Source organism: Mytilus edulis, chromosome 5, assembly GCF_963676685.1.
Source record: "Mytilus edulis chromosome 5, xbMytEdul2.2, whole genome shotgun sequence".
Lineage (NCBI taxonomy): Eukaryota > Metazoa > Mollusca > Bivalvia > Mytilida > Mytilidae > Mytilus > Mytilus edulis.
This window is the reverse complement of record NC_092348.1, coordinates 65,057,727-65,078,290: the sequence shown is the minus strand read 5'-3', so window position 1 is coordinate 65,078,290 and position 20,564 is coordinate 65,057,727. Positions and strand designations below refer to the sequence as shown.

General features: G+C 32.1%; 2 protein-coding genes across 4 annotated transcripts in view; both read right to left on the bottom strand.

Annotated features, from left to right (window-relative positions):
* Positions 1-4,238, bottom strand: LOC139525188 (uncharacterized). Its single transcript, XM_071320378.1, has 5 exons — positions 4,036-4,238; positions 3,015-3,117; positions 2,139-2,295; positions 1,708-1,857; positions 1-202 (listed from the first exon to the last, which is right to left on the bottom strand). The coding sequence occupies exons 1-5, from the start codon at positions 4,207-4,209 to the stop codon at positions 1-3; spliced, it is 786 nt and encodes a 261-aa protein (XP_071176479.1). The 5' UTR covers positions 4,210-4,238.
* Positions 4,239-7,214: 2,976 nt separating this feature from the next.
* LOC139524234 (trifunctional nucleotide phosphoesterase protein YfkN-like) overlaps positions 7,215-20,564 on the bottom strand; it is a 32,683-nt gene continuing 19,333 nt past the window's right edge. For 2 of the 3 annotated variants that reach the window (XM_071318900.1, XM_071318901.1), the window contains exons 11-14: positions 15,595-15,672; positions 14,958-15,082; positions 13,945-14,089; positions 7,215-10,576 (exon numbers count right to left, since the gene is read on the bottom strand). In XM_071318900.1, coding sequence (XP_071175001.1) covers positions 10,409-10,576; positions 13,945-14,089; positions 14,958-15,082; positions 15,595-15,672 — 516 coding nt within the window. In that variant the 3' untranslated portion in view covers positions 7,215-10,408. Of the gene's footprint in view, positions 10,577-13,535; positions 13,615-13,944; positions 14,090-14,957; positions 15,083-15,594; positions 15,673-20,564 lie in introns of all 3 variants that reach the window. The other variant, XM_071318902.1, reaches the window with a different exon arrangement.

Below are 20,564 nucleotides of genomic sequence, written 5' to 3'. Positions count from 1 at the left end.
TCATAGCATGGTAAATGTAAGATCATATACACATAATAATGCTACAGGAACAAATACAAGGCATCCAGCAAGTCCTTCGCCGTTGATTTTCCATTGTTCTCCTTTATATTCTCCTGGTGTTTGTGTATAAATACTTCCTAATATCATAGGATTTACTCTGTTCCATACACAATGCAAGATAGAACAAGCCCAAAGGGAAAATCTGATAAAAAAGAAAATTTAAAGTATGTCTAAAAATTATATAATCATGATCCAAACAGCAGTACCCAAGGGTGACTGTGGTTTACATTTCTATGAATGTTGGCGTTTATATGTATGCACCTGCTTATATTTGTTGCAGTTAAATGTTTCTGTTGTTCTGTTGTTCCGTTGTTTTCTTTTCTATAGTTGATGTGTTTTTCTCGGTTTTAGTTTATAACCCGGATTTGTAATTGCTTTATCGATTTTTTTACTTTTGAACATCAGTATCAACTATTGCCTTTATCTATAGACATATGGTCACTCTACTTATATTTTGACCGGCAGTAAAACACTTGCTTAAGTAGACCGTGAATTAGGCTGTGTGGGATGTATCAATACTCCACCACGCCCGATCAAAAAGAAGACGTTATATTTGATTTCTTTTACAAAGATACAGTGTCACGCTCTCTGCAATTTAATAAAACTTGCAACAACCGTTCTTTGTTTTGATGACAACTTTAAAGTCATAAAAATAGCGAAAATTTTGAAAACGATAACAAAAGAGTCCATCATAAAATCAAAGATTAAGTCTTTCGACATTCTTTATGTATTTATAAAACCTTCTGACACTACGTTTAGTGGCCGTGTGTTTCTGGGTAAGCCTGAGACTGCAATTTCGACAAGCAAAATATTATTCTTTTATTTAAACATAAGCATAAAAAGCAACAAAACCTAGATAATTTGGGTAGATCAAAAATTCTGTCTTCGGTTATAACAGCATACGCTTTAAAATATTTACTTTATTTAAGAACTATGAATCTAAAAAGACAAAATGCTTGTATGCTACTAGCTGTCGATAATCTGCATTCCCCAGTCATGGTACCGACTGAGTGGTATTTAAAATGCAAGATACTGTTTATTCTGTAAAATGCATAAAAATGTACGATGCTGTTGATACTGAAGTTTACATGTTGTAATGTACTATTAAATTATTTATGTATATATTTCGTTGTGGTGAGCGTTCTTGCGTTTGATTGTATTGTATTCCAGTTACGTATGATTGTCTTTTTAGCGTTTTTTTCAACATTGCCATATAAGCTAATGTTTTGCTAGCCTTTATCAAGGTTCAATCCATGATTTTTTTTTCTATAAACGTCCTGTAACATGTCAGGAATATAGTAGATGTTATCTACAGTCAGTTTCTATGTATGTTTCTGTTATTCCGTTGTTTTCATTTTATACTTGATGTGTTTTCCTCGGTTTTAGTTTGTAACCCTGATTTGTGTTTGCTTAATCGAAGTATGATTATTGAACAGTAGTATACTACTGTTGCCTTTATCTACTGTGGGTATTGGTCACCAAAATATAGTTTTGAAGTAAATTGCCAAAGAGATTATGCTAAGAATAAGAATAATCAAATTTAAAGTTTCCATTACTATTGCATATTATTCAAACCGATTCGTTTTTTTTTTTTCCATTTATATTTATGTATTATAAATACTTCTCTTCTGTTTTATAATTACTCACTTGGACTTAACTGCTACCCATCCAATCAGGTAAGCCATCAGAACACAGGACAGAGATTGTACAAGTATTGTTAAGTATGGTCTTGGTACTTTTAGCTTGTATGTCAGCAGTATCATGACTGGCACATGAAATAGGCCCCAAATTATACCACTGAAATGTAACTATTACACATATAGTATTAAAAGTCAAAAATGATACAAAGTAAATGAAAGTATTATAAAAATACATATAATAACATACTCATTTTCTGTTTACTGTCGACAATTCAGACAATTATAGTTGTCAACTCACCTAATTGTTTCAGTATTTTATTTATTTTTTAACTTCAAAATGCATGAACAACTAACGATCACTGATTTAGCAAAACTAATTTCTTGTTAATGTTTATCACTTATGCTAACATTTTGAAATTCATAATTATATATATCTACCTAATCAATAATGCTAAAGTTGGTGAATAAATTAAAAGTAGACAGGGAAGCAGGTAACATCTCCATCCAATCTCCTCACCGGCAGCTCTTAGAAAACCTTTTATTATATCAGAATTGTGTTCATGGATCGCATTGCCGCCCTGAGTAGGCGTATCTACTGCAACAAAATAAGAATAACTTCAAACCAGATCTGTCTACATTTTTACGATAAACAACACAATATTTGGTATTTAGTCTTTAAGAATGCCACTAGTTTTACTATTACTGAAAGTTTGTTCAATGTCAATAACAACTAAATTACATCATGTAAATATTCTCCAAGTCTAAGGTGATATTATGTAAAATTATAACGGAGCTATAAACAACTATAATACAATATGTACAAGTGAAAGGTTTAGCTAAATGTAGCTATAAAACCACATTAATTACATTGAAAAATGCCTGTCTCAATTTACTCAGAAATATGACAGCTGTTTTCCACTCGTCTTGTTAATAATAAACGTTTTATTTTCAGTTATCAAATTTCAAGGACGTCACCCTTTTTATCTACTCAGTATTTTTTATTAAACTTTTTCAAGTCCTGCATGAGATTCATTATATTTTTTCCCACAAATTTGATCCTCTACAATGAAATTTACGGTACCCTTACAAATAAATTGTGTATATTTACTATAATTAGCTCTTCATCCGATTATCATACTTTGGCTACTCAACCTCTAGTGTTCTACTTAAAATATTATAGCCCAAAACAAAAGAAAATAACACAAAGATACGTTTTAAATTGATTATGCATGATATTGAAAAACGAATATACAAATGATGACTGATTCAAGGCAATATACAAACAAGATAGTTCCTCTTTGTTCAATGATTTACCTTTAGTTGCCCATGACAGCAATATACCCAAAGCAACACACCCATATACCAATACATACACAGCTATGATAGCAACAAAGGAATACAACAGTGACTTTTGTATCTGAAATAAATAAATGAATGATAATATTTAATTTGTTTGAAGATCTTTTTTGTATTTGTTTCAATCTTTGTCAAATAGATATACGAAGTATTTATCCACAAGTGATTCAGAATACGTATTTTTCAATCGTTGCAGGTTTTTGGAAGTTATGTTTCCAATAAAAAGAATGTCAGGTTGTAAATGGCAGCTCGTACCTGTGTGGCCCTTTCAGATATTTATAAATATATATTTTCTTTAATTCAAATGTATGTGCAACGTGGGAAAATATAGAAACAATAAGACAAGCTTTAGAAACGGAATGGAAACTGATGCTTGTCAAAATTTTCTCCAGTTTCGTTTAGCAATTGTTCAAATAAATTTATTTTATTCCAGCCAATGTAAATATAGTGTTTTAATTAGAAAATTGGCACTTAAATGTTTAGTGTTTTAAAAAATTAGTACCAAATAGTTAAAATCTGATCTTTCAAAACAGCCTCTACACGGTCCTTTTTACTGACAATTAGTTTATATCCCATTTTAGTCAGGAACAAATACTGCAATGTTTCTTCCGTTGGGACTCATATTTGGAACTAATTCTATAAAGGAACTTTCATTCCATGACAACATTGCCTCGTCAAAATGGAAGCAATGTAACGCGTCTATATGTATACAAATATGAATAATGCAAAATGATTAATTAAAACGTGGTTACTCTCACGTATGTATATCTATCGATCGAATGTAATCAAATTCATCTCTCTCTATATATATGACCTAGTTTCATTAAAATACAACAGAACAGACTTTTAACTCATTCTGTTCGAACCATTATACATATCTTAATGTTTATTTTAGCCAGTGTTGTAATTTCGAAAAACCATTCCATGATTTCAGTCCCGATTTTAATATATACCTTGATAATGTATAGAATATCTTTACCTCATTTATTCCAGTAATGGTAATGATAAACTCGACGTAGTTTTCCACAAACAATGGAAGAAGCAGTGTTGGAAAAAACATAGCATTTGCAAGAAAGCTAAATGACCAGTCTTTTCCAATATATATCCAAAGAACTGTCAAAATCAATACACATGCTGCAAATATTAGACACATTTCCTTGTTTTTGTAAATAACAAAAATGGTGTGTAACTCAATATAGGCGGTGATTATCTTAGGGTTTCAATATTATTATCTGTCACGTAAGGTAAAGGTATATGCTAAAATATGGAAAAGAAGTGACCTGGAATTTTATTTAAAATAATACATAAAGCATTATACCTGGTGTGTACATATTCTGAATTAAATACATTGTATATCAATATGAAGAATATAATGCACTGTACAATCAAGTTATAATATAACAAATTATTCCGGAAATATCAACTAATCTTTAAGGTGAATAATATGAATCGTGCAAGGGCTTCACAACCAAAAGTCATTTAAAAACCAACATTAAGATCAAAGGTCAAATTGGCTGGAGGTAGGTTTAAATGTTAATTATAGTGCAATTAGTTCAATAAAGCTCCAAATATTGAAACAGTTCATTTACATTTTCGCAAAAATCTTTGGATGTCAATTAAACAATGAACTACGTACGAATACTATATTGTATTATGAGCTCTTATTTGCAATCATACCACATTTTCTTATTTGGTATTGGTAGATATCTTTTGATATATCTTAGATTCAATAAGATTAAAAAATACAAGTTTCAACTTTGATCATCAAATAATTATGTTCTTATTTTTTTTTAATCCATAACAGAAATAGTTGGATTCGTCATCGTTTTCAAAATGACTTCTGGTATCACCAAGATTTTAAGATAATTTTAACCTATGTAAATGTCTATTCCATGATTTAAACGACGAACATACTTGTTAGAATCCAATACATCACACATTATTATTCTTCACTGACGTATTCATTTATCAATTCATTTATCGATTACGTATTATATATTGGTTCATCAAATTTTGTATTCTTTTACATATTTTGTGTCATTGTTCTAATGATGAGGAATGTGTGTTTAAAGAATTAAATGGCGGAATGAAATGTAGATTGAAGTTCCTAGCTAACCAGCCTGTGCTTTAAGCAAGTGGCATACTAAGGTGATTCTGCCACATCAATCTGATTCCTAGCAAATCAGTCTATGCTTTAAGTATGTAATATGTTTTACTTAGTTTGTAAACTAATTTTACTCAGCAAACCAGCCTTTATTTTAAAGCAAGTAGCTGACTTAAGGGACAGCTTCTACATTAATCTGACTTCAAGATAACCCTTACATATATGTTGACTCCTAAGAAACCAGTCTATTTTTTAAGCTTATAGCATACTAGTACTAGACGAATTACTATCACAAATCTGATGCCAAGTAAACCAGTATATATAGTACTTTAAGCATGTAGCATACTTAGAAGAATCCTAGCTAACCATTATATGCTCAAAGAATAAACATACTTAGCCGAAACTGCTACAGCAAATTCAATATGACTCATAGCAAACCAGTCATACTTACTTGCTACATAAATCTGAATTCTAGCAAACCAGTAAATGATTCAAGCATGTTGCATACACCAATTTGAGTCCTACCAAACCAGTCTATGTTTTAAGCAGGAAGCATACTTTGCAGAAACTGCTACACCAATATGACTCCTAGCAAACTATTCAACGTCAAGCATGTATCATACTAAGGGGAATCTGCTAGGTCCAGAAAAAGGACTATCTTATTTAACTTCATGTTTTGACATGCACCAGGAACTGGAATTGTAATAGAAGACTAGTACCTTTATGTTTTAATCAAGTAACATACTTCAGGGAATCTCCTTCATCAATCTGAACCCTAGCTAACCAGTCTTTGCTTCAAGGATGTAATAAACTAAGATAATCTGCAACATGAGTATGGCTCCCAGCTAACAAGCCTATGCTTTAAACCCGCATACTTAACGGGATTAGCTATATCAATCCGACTCCCAGCTAACCAGCCTATGCTTTAAACCCGCATACTTAAAGAGATTAGCAACATCAATCCGACTACCAGCTAACCAGCCTATGCTTTAAACATGTAGCATACTTAAAGAGATTAGCAACATCAATCCGACTACCAGCTAACCAGCCTATGCTTTAAACATGTAGCATACTTAAAGAGATTAGCAACATCAATCCGACTACCAGCTAACCAGCCTATGCTTTAAACATGTAGCATACTTAAAGAGATTAGCTACATCAATCCAACTACCAGCTAACCAGCTTATGCTTTAAACATGTAGCATACTTAAAGAGATTAGCTACATCAATCCAACTACCAGCTAACCAGCCTATGCTTTAAACATGTAGCATACTTAAAGAGATTAGCTACATCAATCCGACTACCAGCTAACCAGCCTATGCTTTAAACATGTAGCATACTTAAAGAGATTAGCTACATCAATCCGACTACCAGCTAACCAGCCTATGCTTTAAACATGTAGCATACTTAAAGAGATTAGCAACATCAATCCGACTACCAGCTAACCAGCTTATGCTTTAAACATGTTGCATACTTAAAGGAAAAGTCTACATAAATCAGACTCCCAGCTAACCAGCTTATGCTTTAAACATGTTGCATACTTAAAGGAAAAGTCTACATAAATCAGACTCCCAGCTAACCAGCTTATGCTTTAAACATGTAGCATACTTAAAGGAATAGTCTATATCAATCTGACTCCCAGCTAAACAGCTTATGATTTAAACATGTAGCATACTTAGGAGAATCTGCTTAATAAATCCGACTCCCATCTAACCAGCTTATGCTTTAAACATGTAGCATACTTAAGGGAATTAGCTACTTTAATCTCACTTATAGCTAACCAATCTATTCTTGAATCACATAGCTATACTTATTTGACTGCTAGCTTATCAATATATTATTTAAGCACAAATCATACTGATGGAAATCTTCTTTATTAATTTCGACTCCTATATAAAAGTCTCTATCCTGTACTTATCCATAATACCACTGAACCGGATGGAATCTTTTTAAATTCAGTATATTTGGCTGAATGAAAACTAGACCAAAAGCGACTTGTTTCAACGGGTTGTCTCTTGGTGTCAGTTTTCATATAAAATGAAACAAAGATAAATAACTGGTTCCAACTTTTAATAGTCAACATTGTGAATAATATAAAAAGTTAACAAGAATTAAAAATTGAAATAAAAAGAGAAATATAAATTCAAACTGGAAATGCAATGCAAATGCAACAACATGGTTATAACAGTTTATAGATGCTTGAATAATATCAATGGTTACATGTATTTTTAATAGTTGAATCATTTCTGTCAAACTCTCACAAAAAATATTTAAACTTATATTGATATGTCTATTAACCAAACTTCATGGACTTTCATTCGATTCCTTCCGTAAAACATTTTTCTAATTCATAGAAATATTGCAAATCTTTCATGAAAACACTTATGGTGATTTTTTTAATCACAAATATTATTTTTGAACAATCTGTACCTTTAATACTTTGTAATTCATACTGACACAATTAATCTTTGGTAATAAAAAATATGATATGGTATGTAAAATTCAGATTTAAAAAAATGTAAACATAAATAATAATAATATACAAAATTTATATAAACAAAGCTTACCGGGGTACCGATTAAATGATTGCCTTCAAATATGAATACAAGGTAATGCAGGGTATATATTATTGAGACAGCAAACAAACAGTGCAAAACTTAAAACAAACAGAGGTTGACAAACTAAACAGACTTAAATACTTCTTGTAAAATTCTAAAATTCTATACAAGCTAAATAAACAAATGAATAATAAAGTTTTGCTTTGTTTACTGGTGTTGCAAACTGAAAAGATTTTAAGGTTATGAGATTGTAACACAGAAGAACAAGCACCTATTAACAAACTTTGAAATCTTGTGTAACCTTAAGCTTAATATCAAATGGTTTCTTATCTGATTCAACATATTCTATCCACAGTAGGTACTATATTTGAAGACTTTTGAAAATCAGAGTGCAATAGCTGTGACACAGTGTCTCTTGACATTAATAGTCAGTAGTTCGATAGGTTTAATTTTATATGAATACATGTATTTATGTTATATCTGACCTTTCTATATTCATGAATACAATTATGTATATACCTGTGGAAATGTTTAAAAAATTGAAAATGTGAAGCAGTATACACAAATTTAATAGGTTAGTTCCTCATTCTGTTATTGCTTTTTATCTATAATGGATGTAAATGTTCACCCTGAAAATAAGTATTGTAACAAAAAATCTTTTAATTGAAAAAATTAGAAATTTGAAAAAGTTAAACTGTATAATTATGATGAGTGAAAGCATTACAGCTATCGACTCTGAGATGGAAAATTGTGATATATTTTTAATACAGGGCAGTGACTCTGATTGGCAAAGACACTTGATATTTTGGCAGTATCAGTCAATAATTACAGAGTTATTTGATAAATGAAAATCTTCTGTAATATGCGAGGTCATATCCCATAAATAAATAGCTCTTAATCAGCCAAATGGTGAAAAACTATTTGTTTGCACAAGTGCCTTATATAAATTAATTGTACTTCAAAAAATATACCAGATTCTGAACTTCCCTTAAAGTTCAACAAATTGGTTGTTCTGTTATTGAAAGAAGAAATTTGAATAATTTCCAAACAGCTGATAACTGTAATTTTTCTTCTCAAAACTTTAAACTTAAAACTTTAAATAACAGTTAAAAGAAAGAGTAAAAGTGCAATACTAAAATCACCTTTTACCAGCCATTACCGGTAGCTTTTTAAAAAAAATTCAATAAACTGTTTCCCAATGCACAGCTGAATACGACCGAAGAGGTCCAACCCTGAATAGTTTGGGCGAAAATGGACACAATATTCAAGCTTGATACCAGCCTGAATTTGGATTGTTATTTAATATTTGACACATTAAAGGTTTTTGACACAATATAAATGTAGTCAAAGAACTTGAAATTATTTTTATGATTTGAATTTATATTCAATTTAAGATTTCTTGCTTTTGGCCAATACACTGTGCTGTTGCACAATACTTATTAAATCTGTTTTCAGCCTATATACAAAAAAATTGCAAAATAAATTGTGACCCCCTAATTTTTCTTGGAAATTTTTTCATTTCTTTAATATTGAGGAACGAAAATTCCCCCTCCCAATTTTTTTTATTATCCCCTCCAAAAATACCCTCCCCCTCTCCTTTTTCAAAAAAAAAAACCCACTTAAGAAAATTGTCTTTTCATAAAATGTGGTATAATTAAGAGACATCAATACACTTACACACAAGTTATGGTCTAGAAACTAGAAAAAAATGCTTGTTTTAGACCTTTAAGTTCAAATTCCTAAATGGCTTGGACAATTAACCCCCCAAAATGTATCAAAACCTTCTACTTTTGGTATTGAACCTTGTGATACAATTTCAGAGCAATCAAAATACAAATGATATTGTCCTGAGATTAGAAAAAGACATGTTTTGAGTCTTTTTATGGCCCATAATTCCTAAACGATTGGGACCATCACCCATCATTTGTTGGCAGTCCTATAAAAATACTAGCCCATAATTAAAATCAGTTAAAATGTTAAAAACAAGTAAAACACAGCACTACTGAAACTTTTGTAGGACAAGAAATGGGGTGTCATTTTAACTTATACTTAACAACTTTTTGAAACATTATAAACAATACTTAACAACTTTTCGAAACATTATAAACAACACTTAAAACAGAAAATAAGTAAAGAGTCAAATATAGCCTATGGCACAATGCTGCAGGGTTAGGAAACATATAAAGAAAATCAAACACAGGAAGCCCATTCAATGTCACAAATAAATACACATTTTTACCACCATCACTATCATTGCTAAACATGATAAAATATGCAATGCATAATGATGTATGCAATAATTGATTCTAATTATGATGTAAATTTGTTTTTATACATTTAAATTTAGTAATTTTAAAAAAATATTCTATTAACTTTGTAAGACTTACAGACTTGATAAATCTTGAAAAAAGGAGATTATTTTTTTGATTTTTAGAATATGAAATATTAAAAAACTGAAATGGAAATGCATGTTATTTGGAGTATACAGAATTACTTCACAATTGATGAATAAAACTTCAATTTACTGAGTACAATTAGAACTTATGAAAAATCAAACTGGAATGTATTTATCAATATTATGCATTTTTTTCAAAGTCTTTTTCACAAATGGCAAACCCTATCATCAGTTGAAAATACTGTTAAAGCCTTTGGATTAAACAAAGATTTGATATTTTCAAATACACAGACATCAGAGTGTGTGTATGTCAACATATTCTATCTTTAGCTCGACTTTCGGTCTACTTCCTTCTCCACCATCATCTTTCTCTTTGGCATCTTCTTCCTCTTCCTCTGGGATTATTTCATCACTAAAACTCATTGGGATTTCAACTTTCGTCATCTTCATTATCTCCCTTTTCTGAAATGAAAACTCATAGTTATCTCCCTTTTTCTGAAATGTACAATTATAATTTTCTCCCTTTTCTGTAATGTATAATTATAATTATCTCCCTTTTCTGCAATGTACAATCGTAATTATCTCCCTTTTCTGCAATGTACAATCATGATTATCTCCCTTTTCTGAAATGTACAATTATAAGTATCTCCCTTTCCTGAAATGCATGTAAGTGATAAATTTGTGCTGGTAAAATATATCTGGGCCGACAAATAATACTAGTATAAAAAGTCCATGGTTGCAGAATTTACTAGTATATTTAGTCTGATGTTAGTAATCTATGTCCCCAGACTTATTTTCCTAGGAAATCATGTCCTATAAAATTCTATAATAAATTCAATTACATATAAACAATGGAAATTTAAATTTTATGTTTCTAATATTGTGAGTTGCATGTTTATATTTTTGATAAAATTAATGTCCCCAGATTAATTTTCCTAGGAAATCATGTCCATGTCCTTAATATTCCTAGGTAAAAACATCCTTGTCCTTAATTTTAAAAGATGCATATAAATATTATGTTTTAATATTTTTTAAGATTTGTGTATCAATTTTTTTTTAACAAATTGTATGTCCCTAGACAAATTTCCCCAGGAAAGATTTTTTTAAAACAATGGAAACTCAATATTCATGTTTTAATATTGTTAAAGAGTTGTGCATTAACATTTAATAGCATTCATTTCTCCAGACCAATTTTCCTAGGAAAGCATGTCCATGTCATTAATATTCCTAGGTAAAAATGTCAATGTCCTTTATTTAAAAGGGAAATCTAACTGTTATGTTTTAATATTGTTTTACAGGTGTGTATCAATATTTAAGTTAAATATATGTCCCCAGATTAATATTTGAAGGATATCATGTCCATGTCATAAACATATCTAGGTTATAACGTATACATACATGTCTTTTATTCTACTAGGAAAAAATAATGAAACTTTCCAATCTTCACTAAGATTTTTTTATTTCTTTTTTTCATTTTGAATGATTTTTTTAATATAAGAAAAACTAATAGAAAAACAAGTCTTGGGACAAATTTTCCTAGGAAAATAAGTGCCAGACATATTTTACTAGCTATGGATTTCTTTTCCTAGGAATATTTGTCCTAGGACTTCTTTTCCTTAAAATCATGGACATGGACTTGATTAACTAGGAAAAAATGGCTGGTTGACAAATTTTACTACCAGACCAAAGGAGAAGGTTCAGAAAGACCCCTTTTTGGCCCCAAAATATAGCAGTTTTACAAAATCGTGAAAATGTAATCTTTTAGCTATTTACTGGAAAGTAGAATACTTCTGCTACATAAATATGGGCTGTTTTTGACAATACTATGCAAATATATCGGGTACTTGCATCATTTAGACATGCTAAATTACTGAAATCTTTACAATTTTAGCATTTTAGTTAAATTTTAGACAGTTTCTGTCTGAAATGAAAGTGACCGCATTCGTGTTCATTCATAATATTGAAATTTAAGTTGTATTTGATGATAATACATAACATATATAAAGGATGAACACGGATGCGGCCACTTTCATTTTTGACAAAAACCATCTGAAAAGAAATGTTTTTTAGCATATTTGATCGATTTTTCATATTTAAACTAGAATCGGAGCGTTTTTTATGACTAAATCAGTTAAAATCTTTCACAGAAACTAATTGAATCAATTGAAATAGACACTTAAGTGTTTAAAAAGTGTCAAAAATTTTTCGTAAGATGAACCTGAAATTTGAGGCCAAAATCAGCCCTTACCGGACCTACCCCTTTACTGTTACACATGCAACTTCAACCACTTTCACATCTTTCACTATGTTCATAAATCTTTTTAAGAAATAAAGCATTCAATTTAGTTTTCATATATATTTTGTATCATAAATCTAGATGGTGCATATGCAAGACAGACATATATTCTTTTTGTTAGTAGATAATATCATGAAATATATATTTATACATCCTATATAAAAACATAATTTCAACTATACTTTTGACATCTAACGATTACAAAAGAAACTGTTATGGGCAAACGATACAAAAAAAAACATAAGACTATTAGATTGATTTTACATTAAAATCTACCTTCTCCTTTCCAAGTCAATTTTAAAATGAAGTCGTGAAATAATTCAAGAAAAAATGTGTTCATGACATGTTCACATATTCCAAGATCAGTTTAATTGTACTATGTAGATTGCTTGAGGTTAAAATTTCATGTTTCTATTCCTGGCACCCTCAAAAGCACAACTTTCAAACAAAAAGAGAGGTTTTCTCTTGTTTTCTGTAATCTGTTCCTAGGTTTATGGCTTTACAATATGTGAAGGTAAAAGATGAAGTCCATCTCCCCCAAATTAGTTCCAAACTTAAGATTTTTCTGACAATTGAAATTATGCTTAAGTTTTGAATAATGGAATCCTTTGAATTAAAAAAAGGATCAAATGAAGCTAAAGGTGAACTAATAACCATGTCAATTTTAGAAATCTTATGCAAATTGTCATTACCATTCTTTTTTACATGTCTGCAAAAACTTTTTATATCTGAAGGTTGAAGCGTCCTGAATTTTGTTCCAGAATGCGCAATGACAAGCAATGGATGAAGATTTTTATTTATATGGAAATGTACCTCAAAAGTTTACAACATCCCTATACTCAAGGGATACAACATGCAGAAAGAATAAAAGGGACAAAACAGGAGGGCTAATAGGCACAACATATTAGCAGTAAATGCACAACACATATGAATAAAAGGCACAACACATAAGAACAAAGGGCACAACATACAGGAACAAAGGCACAAGTCATAGGAACAAATGGCACAACACATTGGAATAAAGACACAACACATAGGATTTAAAGGTTGACATATTATCTTGGATAGGATATAATAAGCACATACATTTATAACTAGACACCTCATTCCCGTGCTAAAACTTACCACCATCATCTACCCCATTCATTGCAGCATCAGTCACCCCGTTCATTACAGCAAATTTAGATTTGCAATTATTCAACAGCTGCAGAATCAGAATAGTAGCTACATTTTTGTACTTCATAACATTGATTTTAAACCTTGTTCATAAGCTTCATTTCATAACTAATAAATACAGATAACACTGGTAGGTTTAGAATTGGTATAATTATATAGATATAGCTTAATATTCCTATAATTCTCTAATAAGAAAATTTTAATTTTACTAACATAACTTAAAGAAAATAATATCTAATTCAAACTAAAGGTATTAAGCATCAAAATGAACAAAGATATATGTGATATGGTGTGGAAAATAAAATGGTAGGCAATAAAATAATTTTCTAAATGTAATTAATATAATCCAATTCCATACCTGATCATCATACAAGAAGATACGACCTTCAACTTTCGGACAAAGGTGACTTTTCTCACATTCTACATCATGAACACTCATCTGTCTTACAAGCTGATGTGGTATATGCCATTCTAAACTAGCTTGTTTCACCAAACTTTCTCTTCTGTTATACACAAGATATACATATATTAAGTTATTTCGATAAATCTGAACACTATTTTTTCTTTTCTTAAAATAATGATTTACTGGTCTTATCAATAAAGATATATTTTGGGTATGATTAATTTGCCTTGTGGTATTGATTACCTAATGCATCAATTTTTGTTAAGAATAACAACCACAATATCAAAACCTAGATCAAGAACAAAATATGAATCATCATTAACTTCAATATTTTACAAGGGGAGGGTTGAGATCTCATAAACATGTTTAACCCTGCTGTATTTTTGCGCCTGTCCTAAGTCAGGAGCCTCTAGCTTTTGTAAGTCTTGTATTATTTTAAATTTTTGCTTCTTGTGTACAATTTGGAGTTTAGTATGACGTTCATTATCACTGAACTAGTATATATATTTGTTTAGGGGCCAGCTGAAGGACGCCTCTGGGTGCGGGAATTTCTCACTACATTGAAAACCTGTTGGTGACCTTCTGATGTTGTCTGTTCTATGGTCAGGTTGTTGTCTCTTTGACACATTCCCCATTTCCATTCTCAATTTTAAGTTGTTAAACTTGAAAAATGTGAATCTTGACATTTACACCTCTACATGTCATCAATAAGCCTTATACAATGAGCAATAACAAACATTATAAAATAAGTTTTAAAAAGCCTCTAAATTAATAATTGACATATTTTCATTTTTGAAGCTGTACAATCACCTATAGACCTGTATAAGGTTGTCTTATTGGCAATCATACCACTTCTTCTTTTTTTTTATATCAAATGCTAAAATCAACTAAAGACCTACTTTGGTTTTATCAGCTTATGACCTAGTTCTTTATTAAGCTTAAGCCTTATCATAATGAAAGATAATTACCTTACAAGACTGATTAAGCTCTGCCTATGCCCAGATTTGCATTTTTTGGCACCTTGCAAAATTTGTACCGACTCAAAATGGTTTCTTACAGCTGTACTCAATGTCATTAGCTTTTCTGAGTCAATCTGGAAGGGAAAAAAATAAAATAAAACAAAACAAAATATTTTGTAAATTAAGGAACACATCAATACAAATTTTAATATAATCTACAAGATTTTGTCTTTTAAACTTTTTTATACCCCACCATCAACCTTTTTTTTTATATAAGTTATTTCATTTTTTTTGCTTTCTCCCCTAAAACGCACAAAAACATTTTTCGAAGTAGAGCTCATAGAAGAAGCCATTAAGGTGGTAACAAACATCTTGACTAAAGTTAATTGGGCTCGTTTGATTTTTATGAAATTTTAACAAAATATAAAATTACTTTAACACTTTGACCAAAAATATGAAACTTTCAAAATACTTGAACCACACACTTAAACTGAAAAATTTCATTGATGTATAGCAGTTTGATCATTGAGAAGCTTAATATTTACTTAAAAATAGAATGTGATTAAAACCATCAGCTGATTTTTACAGAGTTATCTCCCTGTAGTGTTATGTACCAAATTAAGTAAACATTGTTCTGATTACTTACAGCTACAGGACAGTTTTTGAACACCTCATATCCATCTTTTCCATCAGCTATGTATTCTTTTGTACACAGTAGGTATTTCTAAAAATAGAAACACATAAAAAAAGTATGGAATCTATTTAAGTGCAGTAAACAAATTCCTGAATTACCTTCAACTTGGACATTTGACACCAAAAGGTTGGGAAAGGAATACATAATTAATTATGTAATAAAATGCTTCCCTGAGCACAGCCTGATACGACCGCAGAGGTTAAACCCTGTACAGTTGGGGCAAGTTTCGGACACAATTTTCAAGCTTTGATACTGTCTGAATTTAGATTGCGATAACATTTTTGACATGATATAGGTTTCTGACACAAAATGAATGTGGTCAAAGGTCTTACAAATCTATTGTCAATACTGTGCAATTGAAGATTTCTTCTTGAAACTTTTCAAAATTTTGAAATTTGAAAAATTTTGAAAAAAATATGAACTCCTTAAAGGGGCACTAGATCCTTGTACACAGTTATTGTCCTTTTGTTTTCGTTGTCCAAGAATATAGTCCTTAGTGTGGACAGTGTGTTACTTGCCAATTTTTTTTATACCCCTTCCAAATTTATTTCTCCATGTTTTATTCCTCATATAGCAAGTAGGGGGGTGAAATGACACTGTAAAAAAATTTGGGTCATAAATATTAATGTAAATTAGTGATTAGGTCCAGCTGAAAAAGGTAAAAAATTAGCACTTCGGAAGCTGTCAAAAGATTTCAAGACTCCCTTCACATAAAATTGTCCATATTTTGAGTTAGAGCCAGACCTGCCAACTATCCCGATTTTCGCGGTATCATCCCGATTTTCATCCCTCAACCCGAATCCCGATATCGGGATCGTAAAACAAGTCAAAAACCCGATTTTCACAAAATATACCCGAAAAAATTATTGGTTACCGATTTTGAAGTTTTTCTGATCAACTTTTAAAAATCTATAATTTTACCTGGGGACATATTATGACAAGTTTATATTAACCCTGTGCTAATCAACGGTCACAACAGGCGTCATATTTTGTTGTTGCAAGTAATCGGATTACCTGATGGGTCATAACAATCCTCAAAATTAGTTAATATTTGTAAACAGAAATTCAGTCAGACGGCCTTTGATTTTTAACCAATTTATCATATGAGCACAATTTGCAACGTTTACTGTAGTTCCATGACAAAATCATATTAACTAAAAGATGAGAACAATGTAATGAACTCTTAAGAAAACATCGTTTATCTTGAAATCCATTTAATTTTTGAAATCAGACATGAGTCTGTTGATTTAAAATCGATGCCATTTTGTATACACTTCTACTGTATATAAGCCTCCGCCGGTAAGAGGACCTCTGAACACAAAGAAAGATAACTCAAATTTTATCCATTTTCTCATTAATACTGGCAGACTTAATAAAAATCTGAATTTATTTTTCTAACTTTAGGACATATAGGTTCATGTCTTTTGAGTCGTGGTCTAAAGACAAGCAGGTCTTTGGAGGGGGGAAAGGGGGGTCTTCATTTTTTATTGTCATTTTTCTCTTTTCTTAAATTGTTTTGTCAATTTTAAAATAAGTACAAGAATCATGCAAATAAAAGAAATCAAGGCTTATAAGCTTATCACCAGTATACCAAAAGAAAAAAGAAGAGATATGAGACTATTTTAAGAGTAAAAAACAGTGCACACAGAAATGCCGCAAAAACTGTAACCCTTAAAAATCTGGTCGCGCACTAAATCCCCCATGGGGATTTTCAAAAGTTGGCAGGTCTGTAGAGCCAATGAAGTTTTCTATAATTTTGATATAATTTGTCCCAAAAGTACATTGTAGTACAACACACTGTAAAAATACTACTGAGAAAGCACAGGTGGGATTTTTTCAATTTTCATTTATTGTCTAAAAGAAATGCAGTACGAAATAACTGTGTACTCAGACCACTAGCTGTCAAATTCATGGTCACCGATTTGACTCAAATTCTCATATTTGATTTATAACAACGTAAAACATTTATCCAAACTATCAAAAGTCTAAAATAAACAGTTTACAGAGCATAGGGTCTATAATATGTAGGTTTGTTTCATGTGTATTTAAGTCCAGATGCCATCTAATTTACTATCGATTTGACCTCAGATGACCATATAAGCGATGTAAACATACTGCTGTTGTCTGCTCTATGGTCGTGTTGTTGTCTCTTTGGCACATTCCCCATTTCCATTCTCAATTTTATAAATAAAGATTTGAATAGATTAAACCAACACGTGCAATTGGATTTTTATACGTCTGTTTTATTTTATTTTATAGATTAAGAATATATGTTTTTCATTGTTTTTACTTGTATAAGAATGAATTTATGTGGATCGAATCAGTCATCAATTGATTTACCTTTGATTCACTTTCATTGTTGACATTATTTTCCTTTAAATAACCAGTACACGTACAATGCATACGTTGTCAATGACTCTAGCTAGGGGGTTAAATTGAAGTTCACATGAATACTGATTTATTGAGGTCAAATTATTCACTTGCAAGTGAATAATTAATTATTAATGTTTCTTAGCTTAATTTGACAAAATTGAACCATTTTGGCTGCAAAAAGTGAATTATTATTTCACTTTCATTATTGATTGAACCAAAAAAATCTTACTTTAAATTTTTTATAAATCTCGTAGCTAGTGCCCCTTTAAAACATTTGAAAAATTCACCTCCCCCCAAACTTTTTTGAATTCCCTCGTGGAGCAATAACCTCCAAACTCAATCCCAGCTTTTACTTTGTAGTATGGAACCTTGATGTACAATGTCAGAGATATCCGTACACTTAAAAATAAGTTATTGTCTGGAAACTAGAAAAATGCTTGTTTTGGACCCTTTTTTGGCCCCTCATTTCTGAGCATGTATGGGCCAATTACTCCAAACTCAACCCAACTTTCCCATTGTGATATGGAACCATGTATAGGCTAATTACCCACAAACTCAACCCAACTTTCCCATTGTGATATGGAACCATGTATAGGCCAATTACTCCCAAACTCAACCCAACTTTCCCATTGTGATATGGAACCATGTATAGGCTAATTACCCACAAACTCAACCCAACTTTCCCATTGTGATATGGAACCATGTAAGGGCCAATTACCCCCAAACTCAACCCAACTTTCCCATTGTGATATGGAACCATCTAAGGGCCAATTACCCCCAAACTCAACCCAATTTTCCCATTGTGATATGGAACCATGTAAGGGCCAATTACCCCCAAACTCAACCCAACTTTCCCATTGTGATATGGAACCATGTATAGGCCAATTACTCCCAAACTCAACCCAACTTTCCCATTGTGATATGGAACCATGTATAGGCTAATTACCCCCAAACTCAACCCAACTTTCCCATTGTGATATGGAACCATGTAAGGGCCAATTACCCCCAAACTCAACCCAATTTTCCCATTGTGATATGGAACCATGTAAGGGCCAATTACCCCCAAACTCAACCCAACTTTCCCATTGTGATATGGAACCATGTAAGGGCCAATTACCCCCAAACTCAACCCAATTTTCCCATTGTGATATGGAACCATGTAAGGGCCAATTACCCCCAAACTCAACCCAATTTTCCCATTGTGATATGGAACCATGTAAGGGCCAATTACCCCCAAAATCAACCCAATTTTCCCATTGTGATATGGAACCATGTAAGGGCCAATTATCCCCAAACTCTACCCAATTTTCCCATTGTGATATGGAACCATGTATGGGCCAAGTACCCCAAAACTCAACCCAATTTTCCCATTGTGATATGGAACCATGTAAGGGCCAATTACCCCCAAACTCAACCCAATTTTCGCATTGTGATATGGAACCATGTAAGGGCCAATTACCCCCAAACTCAACCCAACTTTCCCATTGTGATATGGAACCATGTAAGGGCCAATTACCCACAAACTCAACTCAACTTTCCCATTGTGATATGAGCCCTTGTAAGGGCCAATTACCCCCAAACTGAACCCAACTTTCCCATTGTGATATGGAACCATGTAAGGGCCAATTACCCCCAAACTCAACCCAATTTTCCCATTGTGATATGGAACCATGTAAGGGCCAATTACCCCCAAACTCAACCCAACTTTCCCATTGTGATATGGAACCATGTAAGGGCCAATTACCCCCAAACTCAACCCAACTTTCCCATTGTGATATGGAACCATGTAAGGGCCAATTACCCCCAAACTCAACCCAATTTTCCCATTGTGATATGGAACCATGTAAGGGCCAATTACCCCCAAACTCAACCCAATTTTCCCATTGTGATATGGAACCATGTAAGGGCCAATTATCCCCAAACTCTACCCAATTTTCCCATTGTGATATGGAACCATGTATGGGCCAAGTACCCCATAACTCAACCCAATTTTCCCATTGTGATATGGAACCATGTAAGGGCCAATTACCCCCAAACTCAACCCAACTTTCCCATTGTGATATGGAACCATGTAAGGGCCAATTACCCACAAACTCAACTCAACTTTCCCATTGTGATATGAGCCCTTGTAAGGGCCAATTACCCCCAAACTCAACCCAACTTTCCCATTGTGATATGGAACCATGTATGGGCCAAGTACCCCAAAACTCAACCCAATTTTCCCATTGTGATATGGAACCATGTAAGGGCCAATTACCCCCAAACTCAACTAAACTTTCCCATTGTGATATGGAACCATGTAAGGGCCAATTACCCCCAAACTCAACCCAATTTTCCCATTGTGATATGGAACCATGTAAGGGCCAATTACCCCCAAACTCAACCCAACTTTCCCATTGTGATATGGAACCATGTAAGGGCCAATTACCCCCAAACTCAACCCAATTTTCCCATTGTGATATGGAACCATGTAAGGGCCAATTACCCCCAAACTCAACCCAATTTTCCCATTGTGATATGGAACCATGTAAGGGCCAATTACCCCCAAA